Here is a 25,326-nt window from a genome sequence, read left to right as displayed (position 1 = left end):
CAAATTCTGTAGGTCAAAGCCTTCTTAAAAAGAGATGTATTAGCACATGACTAAATCCACTACAGGATGGATTTTATCTACTAAGGAACTGTACCCTTCTGTACCATACTGTTTATTTCAATTTTTCTTTCCCTTGAACAAGAGAAAAATACTTTGATTCAGTGTTTGGCAATTCAAGCCAGGTTATTTAAAATAATAGTCACTTGGAATGTACCAAGTGCTATTTTTAGTGTAGTTACTTTTCTACAGTATTGCAAACCAAAATCTTTAGCTTCCCACTAAATATAATACAAAAGTAGTTTGTAAAGAGTCTTTAGACTTTGCACTTCTTGTCCCAGGTAAGTGGCAAATAAGTAGTTGTCACTGACATGTAGGGCAACAAATGGATAAAGCAAGCATGGATTCTGAGATCTATAATTTTTAATAATCTTTAAACTAGCTACAAAATGTCAATCACTTCACAAACTGACAGGAGACATAAGGAATTTTCATATTACATGCTGTAAATGATATTTATCTCACAGTTTATCTAGAGTTCATTCATTTAGGTTTTTTAATTATTTTTTAATTGTCAGCTACTAAACATCTCAGCGATTTGGTGTGCATAGCTCTAGGTAAGCAACAGAGAACTGTACCGATAACAAACCACATGGGGATAGCGACTAGTAAGAGAGAGCCTTATAAAAATTACATTTCTTTGCACCAGTTCATATGGTAGTTGTTTCCTCCAAAAGATAGTCTTCAAAAGCAGCAGACAAACCCAATATATTACACTTATTTCTTTTTGTCTTTGACATATTTTCAGCCAAGCTTTTATTTTGCTGGCAATGGCTAAATGGTGAGTGCCAAATCCCTCTTTTTTTCATAATTAAAAAAAATGATCATGATTAATAACTATATATATATCAACAAGAAAAAAGTGGCACAACTGCAAACTTGCTGGTATAACATAGTCCCAAAAGAGTCCGAATACTGAGCATGCTTTTGTTGTCATCGTTGGTGTGCTACTGCCATGGGAAAATTCTTGTTTAAGTAGGAGTCTAAAAGTCTATTTATTCCTCATGCATAAATGCATAAATCACATCACTTTTTAGTGCAATGCTTGTTATAGTAATATAATTCCACATTGTCTAATCATGAAATCATAACAACAGATAATGGCAATGAAGAACTGAAGACAGCAGGTTTAAGTGCTTAAACATCATGATACCCAAAGACAGGAGCATGGCAGTAGCTCTGTGGAATGTCACAGTTTTACAAGAACAATACTGTATATTTAAAGGTTAACAGCACGTTTAGCATTCCAACAGTGTTGTCATTCAGCAAACATCATTAAAAAAACAGAAAAATGAGGAGAGGGAAAAAAAAGGAAAGGAATCCAAAATGGAAACAAGGAAAGGAAAGGAAAAACCCCAAAAAACATCATAGTGAGCTATAGCCATCAAATCAGCACTATGTACAACCTTTGGAAAGAAAGATATCTAGAAAAAAATAATTACAAGTATCATTTTTGGAAAGCTGACAAACTACACAGGACAACATTTACAATGGGGCTGATATGTGCATGTGTGCAAACCTAGTAGATAAATACCATGATAAAAGCATGAAGGTGCTGCCCTGCTGGACAGCATTAAAAGGAAATGCACTTCTCTGCATTTAACCACTGCCCAGCATCTTTGTTGCACGCTGGTTGGCTTCATCAATCCTGGTTTTGTTGGAATCAGCCTGGGGAAACACAAAGGAAAGAAAGATGAGTACAGGGAAGAAAAGAGAGTATGAGAGAGAAAAGGAGTACAGGGAAGAAAGACAATTCTTTGTGGGTACCTCCATAATTTTGGCTAGGTCATGGAAAAATGAAGCTTGACAATACTGGAGATATGCTTTTTATAGTGGCATTAGGGACTCAAAAGGAGATTTACTGGTTTTGTAACACTTCATGTAGCCTTTGAGCAGAGCTTTTCTGTTTGTGGTCAGCTCTGCTGAACTCCTGTAAATGCTGTGCCAGATCTGTAGCTGGTGCTGATAATAGCACTGGTGGTACTGATGGTAATGGATGACAGCATGAGAACTGGTGGTGTGCATCTGCATTTTGCTGGGGAAAAGCTTCAGAGCCCTCTAAGATTCAGTGGACCTGGACTCTGGTCTAATTTAGATCCTCAGGCACCAGTCAAAACTAAAATTTTGGTCAGCGTAGAGATTCGCTGGAGCAGAGAAGCTGGATCATCTGATGTAGGAAATGCTGGCAAAGATAAATTTCTTTGAAAAGATCAGCCTGAATATCTTTGGTCTACATGTGAAAGGAAAGGAATATGTGGGAATGATGCCAGTACTCCACAGTTCACCAATGTCGTTGCAAGACAGAGTAGCCTCTTTCCTTGGGCAGCAGCATAAACAGGAGTTAAGGAAAGGCCGGGATTCTACTGTGACTTGAAGCAATCAAACTGGAATTTCGTCCAGCACAAACTGAGCCACAGACTGCACTGTTTTCCCTGGGATAACACCTGCCGTGATTATTAAATGCCATTAATAAAATGGCACCACTTGGGAGGTTTGGGAGTTCTCTCTGAGTGGGAAGATGCTTCGACCATGACTTTCTGTAGCTCTGCTGAAGTTAGTTTTGGAGACTGAAGACACTGTTTTAGCTGACAAAAACTGGCAAAGCTCCACTCAACCCCACGTTGCCATGCCGACTTATTCTAGCAGAGGCACTAGATAGAAAATGGTTTCAATTTTTAAAATCAGACCTGTGGGAAAGGTGAGAATTGTGTTGCTGCTTTAAAAGCATGGGCCCCAATAGCAAACTCTTTCTGTGGTTTGATGGCTGCATTTTGTTAGCTTTGATGATTGTTCCCACATCTCTGGGGTGTATCCAAATTGTATAGATTTATTTTAAATCTCCAATTTGCAAAGACAGAATGGTGAAGAAACTTTCCCACATGCATTTAAAAATCCTTTAAAAATGTTTATACTGATGTGCAATAAATCATTCTGAAATATTGTGGGCTTTTCTCCATAATTGTTTTGGAAAATGCTATGTAGATGTGCATTTTTAGTGCAGCAGCATGTGCCAGCTCCTCAAAAAAGGTAAATCAACAAAACTACTCATTGCAAGCCACAGTCCCTTATTTTAGCCATGAGTTTGACCTTGTCTACCACAATTTTGTGTGCTTTTGCCAAAAGGCTACCTGAAAAGTTAATGGGTTTGGAAGCAGTTACCTTTGTCATGAAATGCATGAATATTCACTGAACAGTGATGAAATATCATGTTCCTAATGATGTTTAGACCTTAGTATCTGGTGAATGATGTTGCATTGAAAGCAGTGAGAGTTCTTGTGCTGACCTTCCATCTTAAGACAGAGTGCTTTGAGCCCTTCCTACTTTCCTCCCAGCCTCTTATTTATGATAGATTTTAGGGCCAGGCTCTTCTGGTGATGATCTCTGTGCCATTTGACCTACTCATCCTATCCTCATTTTGGGTTTTGTCCCTTTCTCTCTGATGTAAGGAAAGGATAAATAAAGCCTTTTATTCATTACTGTCCTGATTACTGTGCATAGGTCAGATTACATCACTGCACTATGAGATTGCTCTGTTTTGGGTGCATGCATCTAGTTTAAGGTAAATCCTTTAGGAGCATTTGTGATGCACGCTGGGGTACTTTGAGTACCCCCAGCCAAGAGTCTTTCTAATCATCATAACTGACCCAAAGCACAGTGCCCCAGCTGGTCAGGAGAACAAGCCTGGCAATGCTGTCAGGGGAATGAGGGTCTGTTGGCATATTTCATTGCAGACTGGATGTGTGTGCAGTTGTGGTTTCCCTATTATCTAGCTAACCATCATTTCTGACTTTTATAGAGGGTTTTATTAATACATAGTGTTCTTTTTCTAGTACCTCATTACTGTGTGTCTTTACTCTGGGAAATTTGGCTTATTTTTCACTAAGACTGAAGACTGTCTTATTTTTGTGCTGCTCTCATGACAACTCCTCTGTGTACAATGCAAATCCATCTTTCACAAATGTGTCACTGTTCCTTAGCCAAGGGCCCTGGGTGATTTTATGAATCCCATTAGCTGCCAATGTTATTTTGCCATTGCTGTACCAAATGCCAAGGTTTGTAAGAAGACCACATAGATGTGGAAGGCGGGTCCCTCAGCTCACTGCTCTCAGCATGCACTGCCTAGAGGTTTGGCCCATGTGCTTTAAGTGCACAGAGGGCCTGGTCAATGTTTTCAAGATCCAGATGTTTGCAAGCCTGAGCTGGTAGGAGAACAGTGACTTTGGGCTTGCTGTATTTTTGGGATAGGATCCTGCAGGCACAGGTAGGATGCCACTGATTTCCATCCACAGGGCATGTCTCCTGCCACTGTGACATGAACAGAGGAGGTGGGAACACAATAGTGCATGTCCTCATCACTTTGAGAAAATAATGTATGTAACAGGCTTCTTGTTTGAAGGTACTTATGGTGTAGGCTGTATAAACTCCCAGTCCCTTCTCACAGTATGGAGAGATGTGCTGCTTTCTAGTTCTTTTCATATGGATAGCAGCAGTAAATCCTTCCCCTGATGCTCCTAGTATTCCCAGAAATATGAAACGGTGCAGAATGGCATACCAGTAATACTGTGCATTTTCCAATACAGTCAAACACATGCAGCTTTATAAAACAAGACTTTTGACCAATGCAAAGCCACTGCTCTGCAGTGCCAGGTGATGGCCTCTCTGTCAGGGATGATCTTCCCAGCTTTCAGACAATGTATACTTCACCCAGTTCTCTCTGGAATTCACCTCCAATAAGGAAAGCTCTTGGAATGAATCCCTCAGTGCAGTATTTTCCTTAATTCTTTTTACTAGGCTCTGATATAGTTAACTGACGTGAAAAACAGGGACGGACATCCTGCTTGTGTGCGGAGGCTTGCATGTGTAAGAAGGCTCAAGAGCACCAGCTCTACCACTTGAGGTCAGAATTAACTCTAAGCACCATGTCTAAGTCCTTGGGTTACACCCTCAGGTTGTGTAAATCTCAGTGGAAGTGGAGAGTTGTGTTGATTTTACACCAGAGGAAGATCTAGCCTCTTATGTCACTTCAGCCTGGCTCTGCCTGTGCCTGGAGCTCTGCCAGTACCAATGCAGATGGCTTGCAGATCTTGGGATCTAAGGATGGCAGTGAGCTCTGAGCTGGGCTTGGAGGGGGCTGCCCTGTGCTTCAGAAATCTGCAGTGCAGGTCTGGCACTGGAATGGTGCTCTCTGCCATTTTAGGTGGTGATTTTGCAGAACTAATGCTGAGCTTTTTTATTCCACTGGGGCCATGCAGGGCCCAATTATGCATAAATAGCTATATATATATACATAAACACACACCCTCCCCCAAGAGAACAGGTAGATCTCTGTCCTAATGTTGTTTTAAGCAGCACAACAAAACTGGCTGCACTGTTACAATATGGCAAAGTTTTGCTTAATAAATCCCCATCCTCTTTTGGGGACTGGTCCTCCAAGCAGGTGATCTAATCCTGAGCTGCTCATGAAGTTTCAGAGGAAGGAAAAGCCCAGGAGGGTTTAAAACTTTCCAGGAAGTTCCAGGGCAGTCAGATCCATGCCCCACAGTTCCGCATAGCTCAGGACACTTGTCCTTTTTCAGAGCAATTGCAGAAGGAGCCTTGATGTCAGCCAAGGGGTCCCCTTGCAGTTGTGTGGCAAACTCAACAGCATGGGTTCAACCCCACCTGCACTGGAGGCTACTGCAGATTCACAGCAGTGAGCTCTGCTTTGGCCCAAGGATTCCGAGGGAGGAGAGAGGAGCTATTTCTGTCCCTTGTCCTCTCCAAGCCCGTGCTTGCAGAAAGGAAAACACAGCCCCTTTCGGGGTCTTCTTCGAAATGGCAGCTCTTACCTTCTCCATGATCCTGTCAATCTGGCGGTTCTGTGTGTCGATCTCGTTGCCCATGTCCAAGGCCATGTGACGTAAGTTGCCAATGATGCCGCTGACCTGCTCGAGGTTCTCATCCATTTCATTTTCCCGGGCATCATTTGTTACCCTGGGAGCAAAACACCAATTCTTTAAAGCAGAGACAGGAGATTTCCCCCTGAAACCGTGATTCTCCCGAAACCTCCACTGCATCCTCTGTCACTTGTCACCTGAGGAGCAGGTTGCTGTGCTCAGCTTTGAAGAATAGGGATTAATGAGTTGATAACCTGAAAAATGTTACGTGCTTATTTTTTGGATTTTGGGCTCAGTTGTCTGAGTTATCAGTGCTCTGTTTGTACTGCTCATGTCTGCTGTTACTGAGTGTTGCTGTCTGAGCTTGCAGTATGTACCACATCCTGCACCTCTCTGTAGTGATCATCCTTCCCAAAGAAAGAATGAAAGGGTGCTCCATTTGGATCTGTGTGTGGTTAGTATTCATGGGAAGTGCTGGAAGGTGGTGGAATTACAGCTATAGTAGCTCCCCTCCTTGAACTGCAGATAGTTAATGAATACTGTGCAGTCCTTGTATGCTTGGGGCTCACAGAGATATTGGGGAAGAGGTGCTTCAGTTGTGAAAATCCTGACCTAACATCCTGTTTAATTAACTGTATTTCTGGTGAAAGACAGAAGCAGCCTCTCAGATTTACTGGCTTCAGTAAAGATCATTCATCTCTCATTCTTAGCACCATCTTTTGCAGTTGCTTGCTCTTTGGAAGAAAAAGCTTGTGCTTGAGCCAAGGCCCAGATCAACTCTCCAATGACTGAAGAGGCAGGTGGTGACTGATGCTGGGAAAAGCAAGGTCTATGGATCCCACTCAGAAAATTCCTACTTTGAGCCTCTTACGCAATTTGTGTTCATGTAGGTGCCCAAGGGGTGCTCCAGGTTATTTGCAGAACAGTTATGGTGTAGCATAACTTCCTTCATTGCTATTCTATTATCATGCCCCAGCCTTCATTTTGGTGGGGCTGCCATCCAGAAATAAAAAAAAAAAAAGTGAATGGCAGACCCATCAAACTCAAATGGCAACTCCATTACACGCTCCAGATTGTATGACAGCATTGTTTCTATCACGCTGACTTCCCTTTATCACAGCAGCCAAAAAAATAAGTGGATAATAGTTTTTGGAAAGATAATTACTTATTAATCTAGTGTCCTTAATCTTCAGAGATCAAAGCTTTGCCTACTGGTATGCTGTTATCCATGCTGATAGCATTGTCATCTAAATACATGCCCCATAAGCACTGTAATCAGTAGGTGCTTTGTGCTGGATCCCTATGTGATGTGGGAAGTTTGCAGTGTGGTTGCCATTAATATAGCTGTGTGCATCAAACCGGCTTTCATTTGAGAGCCCAGGCATTCCCACTGTTTCTCCATAGCTGTGGCTTCCCAGCAGCTGAGGAATGGGGCATCATTCCCCATGCAGTGAGGTTTTGAAGATACTCACGAGCCGGGGAGGGATGCACCTCTAGTTTAAAGCATTTCTCAAGTTCTGTGCTTGGCTCTAAGCTTTGGCAGGAAGCCTGAGGTTTTTTTGTTGTTGCAAAGAAGGGAAGGGCTGCTGGATGCTTTGGTACATCTTCTGGCAAGGATGGATAACGGGCACTGCATGCCTTGAGACATAATGGCAATAAGCTAGTATTTATCCGACACTTCATTTCTAAGGCGTTTGACAACTGTCATTAGTGAGACCCATAATAAGGCCTCCAGGAAAAGTGTTTACACCAGGAGCTGGAGTGCAGAGGACAGTGCTGGCTGGCCATGGCTGTCTGCACCCTCACCGTGCTGCTGTGAAATAAATAAATAGACATTATTTCTCGTTTATTATTGCCCAAAGCTGGGCAGTCTCAAAGAGGAAGGTTGGGGGTTGTGTCTTCAAGCATCTTCTGGTTCTTAGGGCCAAGACCCTTACTTCCAGGATTTCCAGCAAGGTAACCATCCTTCGCACTAGAGCTCAGGTGACCCTCAGGGCCAGAAGTCACTGGATGCAGCAAACCTTTAGGACGTGTCTTAATCACCAGCCTGAATCTGAGCACCGCTTGGTGGAAAACCCTGGCTCCATCATATTACCCAGCACCTCTGAAGGAGTTAATGAGCACCACAGAACTCATGACCATATGGAAGAAATCTAAATATATCAGTGACAAGGAGAACAGAGAGAAAACAGTGGATAAAAAGGCTCACCTGCGGATAAAGCCACCACTGATGGCCATCTGCTCCCGTTCATCTACGACACGTGCAGGCTGGCTGGCTACAACACCATCCTGATTATTGCCCCAGGCCTTTTTGTAAGCATCGCTTGATTTAAGCCTATGCGAAAAAGATGATGAGTAAAAAAGCATCGAGTGCACAAGGACAAATGCAAAACTCTTTACCTCTCCAAGCTAAAAGCTGAATCAAGCAAATGAATTTTCAGATAGAGGGTCATTGGTTGTATACCGATATATCATAACCCTGAATAAAAGGAGGGGGAGGGTTTTTGTTTATTTTTTACTTTACTGCCACAACAGTGATGGTCAGAGGTTTAGTTTCCAATAGGGTGAATTGCAATTGTCAGGTCTACAACACTGCACACAGGTTTTTGGATGTTGACTTAGTTTCCAGAAAGAAGGAAAATTAAAAAAAATAAAAAAGAAAAGAAAAAAGAAAAAAGAAGAGAAGAAATACAGATAAGTAGAAAACATTGTTTCATTTCAGTGACACATATGTTTTGACATCAAACACAGAGAACGTACTGGCAGACAGACATAAAAACAGAACTGCCAAGTATAGTGTGTACATCACATCACAGCAACACACCCTCTTAGAGAAAAATGGATTTGGCTAGAATTTAACATTTTACCATGCAGAATATTTGGCTTCTGTTGATATTTTTTCAATATGTATGTGGCATAATAGGCATTTAAAGCCACTGATCTTTCCCAAGGTGATTTGGGGATGATTTTATCATAGGGTTCATTAGATTTTTCAAATAATATATCGGTACTTGAAAATAGTAATCATACATCGACAGTTGATGTACAAACCTTTGTCCACAGAGACAAAAAGTAAAATAGGCAGAAGTGAAATGAGTGCAGGAGAAAATAAAAGATACGAGCAATCTAGCATCAGAAAGGGAAATTTTTCTACATTTTTCTTCATGCACCAGCTACAGGCATGAATAAGAAGTAAAGCATTCTCACTAGCACAGTTGCCCCAATAGTTCATCATACCCTTAATGCATCAGCAGTAACAGCCTTCACAATAAGCAAGACACAGGCAAAAATGGATCATCACCTCCTTCAGGAGTTTTAAACCACAGGACTTCAAAAACAGCCTAGCAACTTGTTATATTTGTATTTTGTGGCAGTCACATTAGCTTTCAGAGAGCTGTTTTTAACTAAGCTGCCACAGATAGAAAATTAAAATCCAGGCACCCCTAGAGTGGCAGACTGACGTGCAGCCTATTTAGGGCTGCTGTCATTGGGGTCACCAGGCAAGATTGAACATTTTAACAGGGGAATGTTAGGGTTTGGGATCCACAGGTATAAGTTCGTGATTTTATTCTGGAAATGGGGCAGCTTCCAACAAAACCACAGGGAACTGCAAATATCTCTGGTTTTGCTGTACCATGGTCAGCTCCAATCAGTCCTATAAACAGCCCTGTGGCTTGGATTTTGGGGGAGGAACTGAAGGTGCTTCTGGGGGATTTGGGAAAGGACATGGCAAACCCATTTCTGGTGTTGTGTTCTCTCCATGCCCCCTGAAGCAGCTCAGTTTTAAATGAGCCTGAAGATGTGTTGTATGCTCCAATACAGAATTAAAATGCAGATTAAAAGAGGGTCTTTCCTACTGTTTTGTTGCTTATTTCCTATTAAAGTTTGTGAAGACTTAAAAAGATTATGGTTGGCTTGTTAATTTTAGTTCTCTGAAGCTGTACATCAGCTTTGGCATTTCTAGAAATGAGTGGAAGTAATTCTCTTGCTGCAGATACATTAACAGGGTTTTGCCTGTTCTTTAGACCTGTGCAACTTTGGCAGTGAGATAGTCTCTGTGTTTAAGGTAAATGACTTTATACACGCAGAATCTGATCTCTTGTTTTCTTGTGGACTTCCAATTAAAGTCAACAGATGGAGTCTGGATCTGCTCATGGTCAATAGCAATTGTCCTTTTGAATGCAACCTGGTCAAAGTTCCATGCCGTGGGCATTTTGGGTCTCCTAAGAATGCAGGATCAAGCTTTACATATTTTTAAGGCTCACAGAACTGTACTTTCACTGTATATCAGGGTAGAGTTACATATTAAATGGTTAATCTTTTTTAAATATATGCCATTAATCTCCCACCAGCCAGAAGAGCATTAAGGGATCATGGTGATTCTGATGCCCAGAACTGTATGGATTTCTCTCCCACACTCCACTCCTCAGAACATCATCTTATCTCTACCAGTGGAGTCCTGGCTTAGTGACTCAGGGAGCAGTCTCTGAAAGCATTGTTCATCCATACTCTGAGCACTGGTTAGCAATGCTGACCTATGAAATCTGTCTGCAGACTGATAGGGTCACATTGCCTTAGAGAAGGGAAGAGACACCTTTACAAATTAATGCTCCCTACAACACCTGCAGAACCGTTCTGTTCTTGCAGCATGATGCTGCAGTCATAGCAAAGTGGCAAATGTTTTAGTGCCACATGCCAGGTGCTAATCCCATCCCTGTCACGTGTCTGGCTGTCAGTTCTGAGTTTTACAGCTTGCACAGTGTGGGAGATGTAAAGTTTCTGCTGTATTCATACCTGCAGCTCTTGTGCACCAGCTCCTCTGGTGCAGGGCAGCAGGGCTAAAGCCTGTCAGAGCTCATACCGCTTGCAAAAGGGGTTTATGCAGCTCTTCCCATTCCTCCTGCCCTCTCTCCCATTGCACTTCAAGGCAATAATAATTCTGGGCAAAATGTTTACCCCAAAAAAGTATTCAGGGCTTGGTACAAAGAAGCAAAATAGATTTAAAAAAAAAAAAACCTGAGGCAGTATCTGCATTGTGTCCCAAGGGAATTAACTTCAAAATAAATGTGACTGATAAGGCAAAACCCCAGTCCTGCTGTTCTGATTTTTGGCAAAATACCCCCTGAACTCTATGATATCTCTCTTTCCTTTGGTCTTGATAACCAGGGTAGGACCTGGCTTTGGTTGTGAACAAAGTTCACCCAGAAAGGGAGTTTAATACTACAGCAACACTATTCTCTGTTTTGTTTCCTGCACAGTCTCTGGCCAACCATTTAGGAATGTTTTCACTGCAACCTGGTTTCATGACTACTCACTGCATGCTGGATTTGCCATTCCTCAAGGACTTGGGGTTGGTCCACTTTGTCCCCGATTTCCTACACCCGCATAACCGCACATCACATTTTCATTTGGCATTTAAAACAAGCTTTGCATTACTTGGAGGACGGTTTCGTTCAAGTGTGATGGCATGCAAGCAAATTCGATTTCAACATTTCTGCTTAGTGTACATGCTACCCAAACGAGACAAATTTGGTTGAGGTTTTCTCAAATTTGTTGCCTGTGGCAAGATGAAAACCATTTCAAGTTGGGTTCCAATTATGAAATGTCACATCTCTTTCAAGATATCATCAAGGACTATTTCTGTTGAACAATAAAAAAAGGTGTGACTTTCATTCACAATTTTGAGCAATGTTTAGTATGACCTCTTCTGCATTTTTCAGCTCTTTTGTTTATGAAACTTGTTTGTGAAAATACGTTTCAAAATTTAGGGTGTCCAGGAATAAGGTAGCCCCAGAGTTTTTTTCACTGGAAAATGGAACCACTCAGTACACTTTGTGTAAAATGTTGAAACTTTTACCATTAAAAGGTGTCGACAGTGAAGCTCTCACTGCAGTATGCCTGATTTTAATGCATCTACAGTAATTCCCAGTCAGTTGTCTATGCTATGAGATGAATGCATTTGAACCAGAATCGTTCTTTCTGCATGCCACATGCTCATCCTGTCCATGTGCCTAGCAAGGATGAGCTTCACAAGGCCTTTGGGATCAGCCTTAAGTGCTCAAAGAGATGAGGCAGGCAGCACCTACTTGTTACATGGACAGACACAAAGACCACAGAATTTTCCTAGGTCCGTCAAATTCTTTTCTGCTTCTTTCATGTCCTTATTGATTTGGTCCATTCCCTCTTCGATGCGTTCCAGTTGTTCTGATTAAACACAAGTATTTTATCCCCACAGAATGAAGCAGATGGAAAAGGACAAAGAAAAAAAAGACAAAAACTTCAGACATTCACTGTGACAAAAAACTGGACACCACATAGCAGAGCCGGTACCCAGTACCTACTTGTTACAAGGACATATGAAAAGGCCACAGCATTTCCCTAAATCTTTTAAATTTTTCTCGGCCTCCTTCATGTCTTGGTTGATATGGTTCATGCCTTCTTCAACACGATCGAGTTGTTCTGGTCAGGACAAAGGGATGACAGTGTGGAATGAATTGTATTTTTGTTTGTTTGATTTTGTCTTCAACAGAACATGAAAAATGACCATGTAGAACTGAGTTAATAATGACATTACAATGCATTAATCTGAGCTGATGCATTGCTGAAAGGATGTATGCTGCATTGGATGCTGAAGTTTTTTTTACTAGTATGGGAAAAGTAAAACAAAGGAGGAATTTATTTGAAATATATTAATATAAACAAGACGTAATGATGTAGAAAGGAAGGGTTATAAAGTTCAAGGTCCAGAAACATAATACAATACATCAACTTACTATGACACAGTGACATCCAGGAGAAAGAAAGAGTTATTATTTTGCATTTATGTATGTTAATATTAGAGAAAATATGTTGTTCCATGGAAAACACTTCAGTTACTTACGCTTACAAACGCCTTGGAATTAGGTGGATTTGGGCAGCACAATTGCTTTGATTAGTGAGTGAGAGAGCTGCTAGTTAATGGTACCAGAAATGGAGTGAGATGTTAAGGGCTTGTATCCAGGTACCCTTTCTCCAAGAGGCTGAGGAAACTGAGACCTGCCACTTTGACTGGCGTTGGATACTGATCTCAGTGAGTGTGGCCTCAGGGCTGGTTTTCTTCCTGGTGTGGGTGCTGCAAATCAGGAGTAACCTCAGTGAACATGGAACAACTGAAACCACTCCAGGAGCCTGATGCTCTCCGGGAGAGGGTCACCAGCTGTGATGTTCCTTGTCTCTGGCCCCAAGGGACCTTATGGAAACAGCCATTGAGTGAAGACTTGTGTTTTCAGTGGGGTCACTTCTGCTTTGCTCCAGGGCAAGTTAAGAAGCACCAGGCCCAGAAACCAGCCATATATAGACCCTGTCTCTCTGCTGGCATCAAACAGAATTTGGCATATTTCCACCTAAGGCTGGTGGTGGTTTAGGGTTTTTTAGCGACCTTGTGGCTCAGAATAACTTAATGTGTTAATTTTTTTCACTTTTAAAGCTGGGCAAAATGTCCTAGAGGAGCAGAATGCCACAATGTAAAAGTGTAGGAATGGATTCTCCACTGATGTAAACAGATAGGGATCCAATGGGATCAAGGGTCTTGTGTGGAGTCTGGAGTAGGGACAGCATTTTATATGGGATTTACATTTTACATGGGATTTACATTTTACACCATTTGTTCCTGAAGGAGAAACTCAAATACTACCCAGGATCAGAAAGTTACTTGGAGCAGCATTTCAATCAATTAAAAATTTTAAGTGTACCTAAACAAGGAAAAGTAAAGCAATCCCAGTAAAACATAAATACCTCCCTATTCCCCACATGGAATTGAAAAAAACAGAATTAGACTGTAGAGGAAGGAACTAAAAGCACTGGTTGTAGAAGAATTTTAATGTCATCCCTGACATTAACTGAGTCCCATCCAGGAATAAAAAAGGCATTTTAGAAGAAAAATCATATGCATATTGACGTCAGTATAAAGCTCTTCTTGACTTCTTTGAGAACATGAATAAGCCTAATTTCTTACTTGGGTTTCTAATAACAATTGAGGTTCAGCTGTTCAAAGCTTTCTGGGGGGTTTAGATACTCAGTTCCCATTAAAATTAATTAATTTTAATGGCAAACAGGAGCCTCACCCCTCGAGGGCCTAGAAAATCCTGGGCTAAATTATTCAAGCTGGAACAATTCAAGTATTGAACTTGTGTTCTTTGTTTAATTTTTGCATGAGACTGAGCTTTGAGGAGAGGTGCCATGTCAGTATGGTGAGACTCATCTGCTTTTCAGCTGTCGGTTCTCATTCTCCTCATTGGATGGGCCTCTCTCTTGATACCAGGGGAGTTATTGATCCCAAATTCAAGGATTTATTTAGAGGATCAGAGTTACCTGGCACTGTCCTCGAAAAGGGGCACATATTGTGTAACCAAAGGATTGGGAAACTAAGAAGGAAACCTGACAGAGAGACTGCACAAGTTCTGCCAGATAAACAGCTGAGCTGAGAACCAGAAATGCAAGGTTGGATTGCCTGAATGCACGTTGTAATTTAGGCTTCAGCAGAAGCCTTGGTTCGTGTCCATTGGCACAGACTGTCGTTCTCATCAGAAATGTGAGTCTGTGGTAGAAGGGGACACCCCTCCCTGTGCTCCTGCTCCTTGCTAACCCCGGGTCCTGCCTGCTCCTGCACGGTTGGGCAATGCTTACTCTCGCTCTGGGAAGCAGCTGTGGGAGTGGGAGCTGGCTTTTACGCTGGTTCATGCAGCATGATGGGTTTTGCTACACTTCTGTCACAAACCCCGAGCTCCTGCTTGCGAGAGCTGTGCTTGCAGAGTCCCTTTTCAGTTAAAAGAAGGCTGTACCCACATGTGCATTTTGACACTGGGGGGAATGAGAGGCACTGACCTTTCTTCCACTGATTTTCCTGCTAGTGCTTCTCTAACCTTGTCTGTCCCGTGGAAAAAGCCAGGTTAACACTGCATGGGTCAGTCCTAGATCTGGTACCACTGGTGGCTTTCAGGCTAAGCAATTCTCCTTGCCCCCATGCACATTCTCTGAAGCCATGTATGTAAAAGGGCCTTTTGAACTTTCTTTACCTGTTTCCTATTCTGCCTAAATAAATGAGTGTGTATTGAAGAGTATATTTGACACAACTCAAAGACTTCCATTTAAATCATAGCCCTCTCTAGAATCCTGACTTTATCTTGCTTCAGAATTTGTGTTTGATGCCTGAGCTATTTCTGAATAGGAAAGGGAGCCACAACTAATTTATCTTCCATTAATGGAGACCTCATCAGTGTAAAAAACCCCATGTCATACTTGTAGCCCAGAAGTCTAGACAGCTGGCTGCTGGTCCTGAAACCACTTGCTAGCTGTTAATGTTGCGGGCTGGATTATTAACTGGTTTGAATCAGCATAGTTATGCTGGCTTCATGGAGCAACACCAATTTATACCTGTCAAAGATCTGGTCCCACAGGCAAGAAAATAGATTCACGAGTCTAACCACAATTATTGAGGCATAAATATTATAGTGGAATTAACTTAATGAGGTCACACTGGATTTGTTTTGGTATAACTGCTATTAAAATGTGGCCCAGAATGAATCACTGCTGGTAGGAAATCAGATGGCTATTGAGAGGTTAATTTAATGTCTGTTTCCGTAGATCTTCCCTATTCCAACGTTCTGTGCTGTATTAAAGGTTTTAGGGAAGACAGTTTGTTGGCATATACTGCCATGAACCTACGCAAATTCACGCCTACAAGAGATAATGTCTTTTGTCTTCCATTTAGAGAAGCCCTTCAAGGTCAGAGTTTGAACATCGTTTGACAGTTTGCTGCAATAGTATTTGAATAAACTGCATCTATATGTTTATGTATGATATATGATATATACGTAAGAGAATTGGTGCTGGCTGGAAGCAGAATACACATCAGAGATAAGTTTCATTGAAATTTTCTTCATTTTTTTTCCCTCTGGAAAACTCTGCTAATTATTAGCCCTTTTTGTATATTGATGTCTGAGAACACCGCTTTCATTTCAAGGTAGTGACCATAAATCTTCTTCCAGATCTTACAGCAAACCAACGGAAGGACACGAACAAGAACAGTTTTTTACCTGTATCATTCTACTTGGGAGTTACTTCTGTAAGATAACTGAGGGCCCATAAGCTAGCCCTGTTAGTTTTATCACAGCATTGTGGCCATTTGCCAGTGGGTCTTTGCCAGGATCTTCCGTAACATCCTGGCAATTCCCTACCCTGTGACAGATCTGGGTAAGTGGCTGGGGCAGGGAAGCTGTAGCAAGGGCATCCCTCAGCTGTTCCTGTGGTCTCTTGAACAAAAACAGCTGCAAAAGCATCTTACAAGGCATTGGTAGCAAGACCAGCACAGAGCAAGCGTGGTGTTGCTTCACCTTTGCATCCCCATCTGTAATGTATAACAAATATTCCTTGACTGATGTCCAGGATCTGGGGCCTGTGCTTGAATGTCAGTTAAATTCCTGTGGAGATCAGAACTTTCTCCTTTGCCTGGAGTATTGTGCAGTGAAGCAATTTCCCCTAAGGACAATTTTAATTGGAGAAAAAAAAGAAAAGAAAAAGGGCACATTGAAGAACACATTGCAATCATAATTGCGTACACGAGGGTTTCATTTGAAAGTCAGCAGATTAACTATGTCCAATGCTACGCCATGATCCCATTTTCCATGGAGGAGAATCATATTGGAGCGTAGTACATATCTGGGACAGCCTTTTCAGAAATCCTGAACCCTGACCTAGCTGTGCTCTGAAAGGCACTGCTGGGCACAGATACCAAGGGAAGAAAGCTGGAGGGGAGAGCTGTGAGCCCACATGTAGCTGTGCTAAAAATAACAGTAGACAAAGGCACAACCTGCTTTGTGTGGGTTCATTTGTCTTTTGTTCTGTGCTACAATTTCAGTGTAATTAATACCAATTCCCCTGTGGAATCAGGAGTAGTTGTTAGTCCCCTTTTATTTTGCTAATTAGCCATAACATACAAAACTGCCAAACTCACAACTCCTGCAAAAGGAGTGGAGGTAAGCTCACATGGGTACCATCAACTGGTACCAGTGCTTTTGTTTGTGGGATTGCCCAGTTATTTCCAAGTTTTATCTCCTTTTTAAGCTTGATTTGGAGTAAGATCTGCTGGGTAGGTTAATCTGCTCGCCCTGTTCCCTGGCATTGCTGGTTGTGCATTTGTGGTGCAAGGAGAAAATTCCACTTGCACTGACATTTTCTTTGTCTCTTATCAAAGTTGTGGCTATTCCTCTATCTTGTCTTGGATGAAAAATGACTGTCCTGCTACTGTTGTTATTGGAAAAGTTTCTCCCCTCCACCTCATTTCGGATACAGGAACAAAATTCTTCTGTAATAAACTGCACGAGGACATCATCACACAAAAAATGTCCTTGAAAGTCCAAATCTTTGACTGTGCTGATATGCCCAGGTGATGGGAGTTTCCTTTGGATGAAGACAGCTACCAGTCTGGGACCTTTTCTGTGTTAACACTTCAGGTTTACCTTCACATCTTTACTTTGTACTATTAAGTTTATTTGTACAGTCTTTTTTTAACCAAAATGCATCCAAATATTAACATTTTTCTAAGTTAGCATGCTTTAAAGAAGCAGAAGAATTGCCATTGTTCAATAATCCTTTGCAGCATTAATTTTTTCATGTAAAATACAAGTATTTTTGTTTAAAGACTTCTATACATACTTTTATTTAAATCATTAATTAAGGGAGCTTGACTCAAAGCCAGATTTTAAAAAATGTAAGCATTATGGATACACATGGAGGCTGGGAAAGGCTTTCTTAGTGAGGGAAAATACCCAGCAAGGAGAATCTAAACTCCTAGGTCCTTCCTGTGGGCTCCCCGGGGGAAGAACTGTGTTGAACTGGTTTGGGTGACAAATACCTGACCCAAAAAATGACAACTCTTGATATTGCACAGGGACTACTCAGGTTCCCATTCTACAAAGGACGCTGGAGGAGGTCTCTAGTTTTTATGGGAGTGCCATTCTCTGTGAAACAGAAAGCTCTTGTGAAGCTCCAGATCTCCGAGGGTCATGACAGACTCTGTAACCTGCTGTGCAGCCAGCTGTGCTAAACCTTTGGGCAACAGCATCTATCCAGGCTGGCTTTGTTGTACAGCACCTGGCATTGTGAAATTACCTTGACCTATTGCCTCTTATGATCCCAGAGACTACTGCTTACCGATACCAGAAAATAGTTCTGCTTTGCAGTATTTGGGTTGAATGGGCTCAGAAAGGTTTTTCCATGTAAGGTCTGTTTAACCTCAAAACAAGCAATTTTGTAAGGAAACCTAGAAATGGAGCTTCAAGCAAGTGCAGAGATTAGATCTTCTACCTGCCGCCCACTGGAAAGATCAATGTCATGTTTTCTGTATATTTAACACCTAATAATCTTAAGTGACTTGTGCAGTCAGCTGCAGAGAGATCACATGGCAGTGTTAGCAAATTATGTCCTTAATCTGATAATCTGCTGAGACATCCGTGAGCTGCACACATTGCACTAATTACAGAGGGTTCAAAGTCATCATTAGTGTATTTTGCCCAGTAGTGTCCTTTATCGCTAAAATGAAATCAAAAAATTAGCAATTATTACACTTACATATGGTTAAAATGGAGAAAACTTAATTAAACATTTAGCATAGTACAAGGTTACAATATTTGTAGGGTTTGTAACATTATTTGGCTGTTTTCCTTGAGAAATCCACACTGTATAGTCATAAGCTAAATTCACTGAACCACTTAAGGCATGACCATAACCAATTTAAAGAGACTTCAAAACTGTCTGATTCTTTCCTCCAGGTATTGACTAACTGCATCTCTGGCTGTACAATAAGCATTTCAGGTCTCACTGTCAATAACGGTTTAAGACTCTGGACTCCAGAGAGGTGAATGTGTCCAGTCTCAGCTCCTTGGCTCGCCCAGATTGTCCTTCCTGTCATGGCTACAGAGTGAATCAGTCAGACATACTGAATACAGGGGTTTAGCAATAGTAGAATTCCAAGTAAAAAAAAACCTACCAAAATTCAGGATTAAAATCAAAATAAATCTCCCTAGAATTCTGTGGAAAAATAGCAGTTAAAGAACAGAAACATATGTTTCCAGGAACCACTAAAGTTTCTGCTGCTCTGCCTGTGAATTACATTGCAAGACACACCTGGGTATTCACAGACTTTCTTTGACAATATTTGTGATTTATTACAACTGTATAATTCACTTCTGAAATAAAACATATTATTTAGACAGGTGCCATATCTGTTTCAACGTAAGTAATTTCTGGTTCTTTGTATTCGGTGGTAGTTCTTTTATTGCCATTTTTTTTAAAGACAATAAAATATTCTCTGTAATATTTTTCTTGTCAAGACAAATCGATGTGACAAAATTTGGTTGGGTTAAATTCTCCTCCCTAAAGAGGGGATGTTGGGGGAAAGCAATGAGACATACATAAAAGAGCAAATATAAGAAAATACTTTCAATTTAGGTCTTGTTATTACTTTTCATTCATTATAGTGTCAGAGAGGAAGGGACATTACAACTGGAAAGGACCTGTCTGGTTCTGCAGTTCGTTTCTCAGCAATTCCATACCCTTGTTTATTATCATCGTCTGGGTTTGATGAGTAATACAGCATTACCTCTGCAAAAAACATTTCCTAATAATAATTTTGTGTCATGCCACATAGTAAATAATAACAGGGGCCTTTGGGGGGCTGGTCTGATAGAGAGTAGCAGAAATTTATACTCTGTTGATTTATTGGAGCCACCATTTTGCTGGGGCTGTGGGGCTACAGCAAATGAAGATTTATTAGTTATATTGAGAGGGAGAGAAAGCTACCTTTTCTTTGTAATATTATGAAGGGCAAAAATGTAATTTTCTGGAATGTATTGAATATATCAGGCTCTGTCTTTGTCACTGTCATCCACAGGTAGGTAGTCTAAGCCTGAAACCTCCTATATGGACAATTGTAATGAACTGATTGTGTCACACCTTTTAATGCTAAAATTCTGTCATCCTCACCACCTCACTACTGTACAAAAAGTAACTGAATTTTACACAAACTAAACCTGTTTTACCTTTTCTTGGGATGCATTTATTGCATGTCTTTCATTTGTGACTTAAACAGTGGGAAAATTATGTAGCACCTGCATAAATAATGCTGGATTTTACACTTATAGAGACAAATCTTCTCATCATGTATCTGGATCTTGACCCAAAGCTTGCTGAAATCAAATGGTGATTTGGATGAGTTCAGCCTGCAGCTCTCTTTGACAGTAATGGGAAGCAGATCAAAAGAAGTACAGACTCTCAGGCAGCTGTTGTACATTTTTCTCTGTTGGACAACAAAGCTAATGGCAAAGAGGTTTTGGGTTCTCATGCACAACCACACGTATTTTCTGTCCCTCGTTTCCAGGGTTGCACACAGTCAGTACAGCACTTTGAGAAACGTTATACTTCCTTACTGAAGCAATCTGAACTTACCTCCTTGCTCATCCAACATAACCAAAGTCCTGATACCAGCATCTTTACTCTACATCCCAATAGTGGTAGCAAGGTAAGGAGAGAGAGGGGGAGAAGAGAGAGAGAGAGAAAGAGAGATCAGTGAGGCAACACTCAGCCCTTGGTATGGGACATAGGAAGACACAAGAAAAACAGTGAAAGGAATGACAAGGGGCTGATGGCACAGTCCAAAGACATTATGTGTCTGGACACTGTGTAAGGAACCAGGTACTCTCCATTGTACCATCAGTCTCCTGGATTCACTGGGATACTGGACTTCTGCAGAAAGCACTAAGCCATGGACCTTGCGATTAAAATAAACACTTTGCACAGGAGTAATTTCTAAAAAGAGAAGATTCATCTCTGAGTTAAATGAAGCAGGAGAAGGGAGGATGGGGGTGTCGGTATTGTAGGTGGAGGTTAATCTCACAGGAGAAATTCCCAGGGAAAACAGATATGACACAAACATGTTTGGGAAGGAGGCACAGTGGTTTGTGCACAGCTCTTGCTGCTGACAGAAGTCAGAAGGCTTACCTACTTAGGAAATCCAGTTTAAAGCAGGCTAATATTTAATAGGATTAAGCCATATTTTTTGGCTCAGTGATCTAATAGATGTGGGTTTGAGCCAAGTTTTAATACAGTCAACAGACACCTTTAGCATTAATGGACTTTGAATTGGGCTTGAAGGTAGGATTTTCAAAACACCTACACACTGAATCTGCCTCTGCTCCCACAGCTTAGTGGGAATCTTATCACTGCCTTTGCTGGATACAGGGTTTGAGCAAAGCTGAGCCATTCACAGCTCCCACCTGCCTAAACCAGTAGTAGGGCACCTTTCACAAGTACAATTTTTAGTATGCGTTATCATCACTCTGGGATGTGATCAGGTGTCTCTGGTTTCTGAGTGCTGTGGTACTGAGCTATATCACACATCAAATTATCTCCTTTTTAATTACAAAGGGGAAACCAGCTCCATTCTGCTTGGAGCAATGATAACATCTGTGAATAATTAATGGTCTGAATGATCTCCTGACTGGTGCATGTCAATAACAATGCAGTAAGTCCTCTGTGGCCTGACAGCTTGACAGCAGAACTACCTGGACATGTGCAGCAGTAATTCACTTGTTGCCATGATCATAAAGCTATCCATGCTCCTGTGAAACAGATAACACCACCCCAGGTGGTGGTGTCGATTTCACAGAGGGCAGGGAGAAGCCCACAGTTGCACGGCTACATCAGGAACAGAAAACTAAAGTCCTGACCATCCATCTGGCTTTTCAAGCCACCCTCCCACTCCTGCAGGCGAATCAAGGACTTCATGTTATCCTTCCTGCCAGCTGCCTTGCTCACTGCTCATCAGTTTTTGTGGGAGCAGAAAAATGTCTCTGGCCATCAGCTGCCCTGTCCATGCTCACAGGGCACTCCCAGGCTCCCACAGCCCACGCTGGTTCAGCCACAAGCCCAATCCTGCCATGCTCAGGGCTGTTTGCCTGGTGCAGCTGGTGCTTCTCTGCTGCACTTCTGAGGATCCTGCTCAGCTCAAGAGGGACATGAGGTGCCTCTTGTGCCCTTCTCTACCTCTCCCTGCACTCCCATCTTGTCTTTAATGTCTACATCACTACAGAAACTGGGAAAAACATCAGATGTGTGCAGGCTGGTTTGCTTCCTCCTTTTAGAATGCCCCTGTGTGAGTTGCCAGATGGACAGAAAAGGCCTCCTGCCTCTCCCCATGGTCTGCTGCAGCCTGCTGGCCTCGGGTCAGCCATCTACCAGGCACCCGCTGCTCTCTCTCCCTTCAAGTTCACACTGCATTTACTTGAATCCCAACCAGCTTTTATTTTTGCAGCCTTTAGAAATTTAGGGTCCAAGGGTTATCTTAGGTTTGCCAATTTAGAATAAAGAAACCACCTTAATTATCTTATATTTTCTTAAGCACTGCTTGTGCAACAGTTTTTTATTGGGTCTTTCTATACTGTTGGTACCCAGGGAGGTTTTACCCCCCCAGATTTGTATGTATTTTAACAAACATACTCATGCAAACACAAGAAGGCTGCTTGGGTCCTGAGTCATCCTGTGTTTCAGTAAATATGGTGCAGTCTGACATGGGACCCTTCCAAATATTGAACTCAGAAACCTTTAGTTGGTGCTGTGATAGTTGATGGCTTTTGGTGAATCAGACATAATCAGGCTGAGAAACATTTACTGCTCTTTAACCCTTATTTTCCTACTGTGTTTAACATCTAAGCAAACTACCTTTACACAGCTAAGATGTCCAGTGACCTGAACAAGACGGGCTGAGAGATGAACTCAGCAATTAGACTCAATGGTTTGTATTTCATATCAAATCTTTACATAGAGAGAAAGAGGTGAAATTTTCTTTTATTTACCTGATCATCAGTGCCATTTAATTTTATCAGGCAACACTGTATCTCTCTTAAGAACAGCCTGCCACAGCATTAACACAAATGTGAAAATTTTAAAGGGTCTGCAATGAATAAACTTGTCTGCATCTGTGGTCTAATCCAAAGCATATTGAAGCTAATAAAGAGGTGGTGACTGAAAAGGATGAGGTGTGATTCAGACATCAAGTGACAATCTCCTTCTGTTCAAAATTTCTATTAAGCATTAATTTTCAGCTTTTCCACAAAAAGAATTAAATGTGTAAAGTCAATTAAAAAATAAATCACATTCGTGCATTTAAAATAGGTCCAGACTTTTAGAAAAGCTCAGTATTTCCATTATGACTGATATTTTAGATAGCTCAAACCCCAACCTGTCTGTAAGGCAGAACTATTCTAAAAATGTCTTCATCATCCAGATGTCTGAGCAGGAGAGAAACACTCAGTGACTGACCCCCAGTGACAACAGACTGAGGCATCTCTGGAAAGTACAAAACCTCAGCTAAAGGAATATAGAAGAAGAAATGTGCCAAACAAGTGTGTTTGGGGGGCAAACACAGAAACTCCCCTTGGTCTCAGCGGAGCAGGTGTCACTCGAGCTGGTTGCTGGGACAATGTGTAACAGGAGGTGATGAAAGCTCTCCTGTGAAGTGCCAGTCCAGGAGAATACGTTTTACAACCTCTGCCCCTGAATCCTTGATGACAGACTTGCATCACCATGGGCCCAGTGGCTAGGCTTGGGTTTGTCTGGTCCTGAGGGCTCTGGAAGGATTCCCACCCACATCCAGTGCTCACCAACATCAAGGATATCCTGTGTGGGAAGCCATGAATGGGTAGAACTAGTGGGGTCCATCATGGTTTGAAATTGTGTGCTAAAGTTCCACCTTGGCCAGGATTAGATTTCTTCCTTCCTGTGCAATGGAGGAATGTGTTCAGACCCTCCACGCCTTGTACAGGCAATCCTGTTTAGTTTGCAGCAAAATAAGGGTTCTCAAAAAAATTAAATGCTTAGGGATAGGCCAGGCCAGAGAGATGAAAAATGCATCTTTCACAAGACCCTACAGAATTCATGAGCACATGCCATTTTCATCCAGCTCTTAAATCTGCAACAGCCATCTGTTTCCAGAACAACTTCTGACTCTCTTTGTCTTCTCATTGCACTTGAGAGAAGAATTTGGACTGCTGGATTTTGTCAAGACACAGCAAACTTCTCACATTCTTGTCCTTTAGAAGAAAACGGCACAGCATGAATTGCTTATGTTGAGGCATTAAACTGGCAGCTCTGGAGTTCCTCTATTTATCCATAATGCAGATATTCTGCAGATGGTAAAATATATAATATATATAATAATTTTGCACATGAGATGACCCTTCAGAGCAGGAAGCCAACACTTCCAACTTAAAAATGTATCATATAAGGTGAAACAGACCCCGTAGATTTTAGGAAAGTTGATGTCTTTCAATCCTTCATCTAGGCTCTAATGTTTAAATAAAAGCAAACGAACAAACAGTACTGATTTGGGTTCTGCATCATTTATATGAAGCACATGCCTTGGTTCTTCATTTGGCCACTGGCAAAGCTATTAATCAAAGAACCAGAGTATATGATTTTAAACCCCTGGGCTTAATTCAACTCATAGATCTTTAGTCTGTCAGTGCTTCAGTGAAGCCAGTTTAACAGCATAACTGGGAACCCTTTTGGAGGCTTTAATATCCATTATCCTTAGTCATCAGTAATAGCTTTTAAAACTTTTTGATTGGTTTTTTTGGTTATTTGGTTTTTTTGCTTTTTTTTGGTGAGGGTTTCACTCAAAGCAAGTCAGCAATAAAACATTCACCCAAATTTGCCCAGCACTTTGGAAGGGAATTGCATTGCTGTATCATTTCTTGTTATTGCCATTACATAACTTAATTTCCCAAGATGGAAATAAAAGTAGGAAGAGAATTGGAATGACTTCTCAAAGGGCTCATCAATCCCTCCAGGAACACGGTGTGTTGGGTCCTATCCTACCAAAGGCAGCTACTCAAATTTTGGTTTAGCCTGAGGGAAGATTTTCCTAACACTATAAGAGGATGATATATTAGGTAGAGAATCCAAATTCTGGAAATCTGTTTCCCTGCATTTCAGGAGGTATCCTGAAAAACATATATACACACTCTCAGTTATGTGAAGAACATGTAAACTTCCACTTTGATCAAGAATTTTGCTTTAATCAGAAATTATAGAGTTTGCTTTGAATGAACTAATACAGTTATGTACCAGGACAGGCTGACATGGCTAGCAGTTCCCACAGACATTAAAGAGAGCTGCCAACAGCCTAAAGACAAAAATGTGGTCAAAGAAACATTTTTCAGTCATCCATAGTAATGAATTTGCTCAGCTCCTGCTCCAGGTTCCCTGTCACCCTGTTAACACTCCGACGTCTCCCTGTGCCTGATGAAAGAGCCACACACTGCTGCTCCACCTGTTAAATCAGATCCTCAGCCCACGTGAA

At 41.5% G+C, this 25,326-nt stretch overlaps 1 protein-coding gene across 1 annotated transcript in view; it reads right to left on the bottom strand.

Moving 5' to 3' along the window:
- Positions 1-444: 444 nt before the first annotated feature.
- The window catches only part of SNAP25 (synaptosome associated protein 25), a 61,924-nt gene continuing 37,042 nt past the window's right edge, over positions 445-25,326 (bottom strand). The window contains exons 4-8 of the mRNA XM_069008440.1: positions 20,415-20,463; positions 12,020-12,137; positions 8,143-8,268; positions 5,886-6,030; positions 445-1,725 (exon numbers count right to left, since the gene is read on the bottom strand). Coding sequence (XP_068864541.1) covers positions 1,657-1,725; positions 5,886-6,030; positions 8,143-8,268; positions 12,020-12,137; positions 20,415-20,463 — 507 coding nt within the window. The 3' untranslated portion in view covers positions 445-1,656. The remainder of the gene's footprint in view (positions 1,726-5,885; positions 6,031-8,142; positions 8,269-12,019; positions 12,138-20,414; positions 20,464-25,326) is intronic.

This window comes from Aphelocoma coerulescens, chromosome 3, assembly GCF_041296385.1.
Source record: "Aphelocoma coerulescens isolate FSJ_1873_10779 chromosome 3, UR_Acoe_1.0, whole genome shotgun sequence".
Taxonomy (NCBI): domain Eukaryota; kingdom Metazoa; phylum Chordata; class Aves; order Passeriformes; family Corvidae; genus Aphelocoma; species Aphelocoma coerulescens.
Note: the sequence above shows the minus strand (reverse complement) of the source record. Positions and strands in the feature narration are given on the sequence as shown.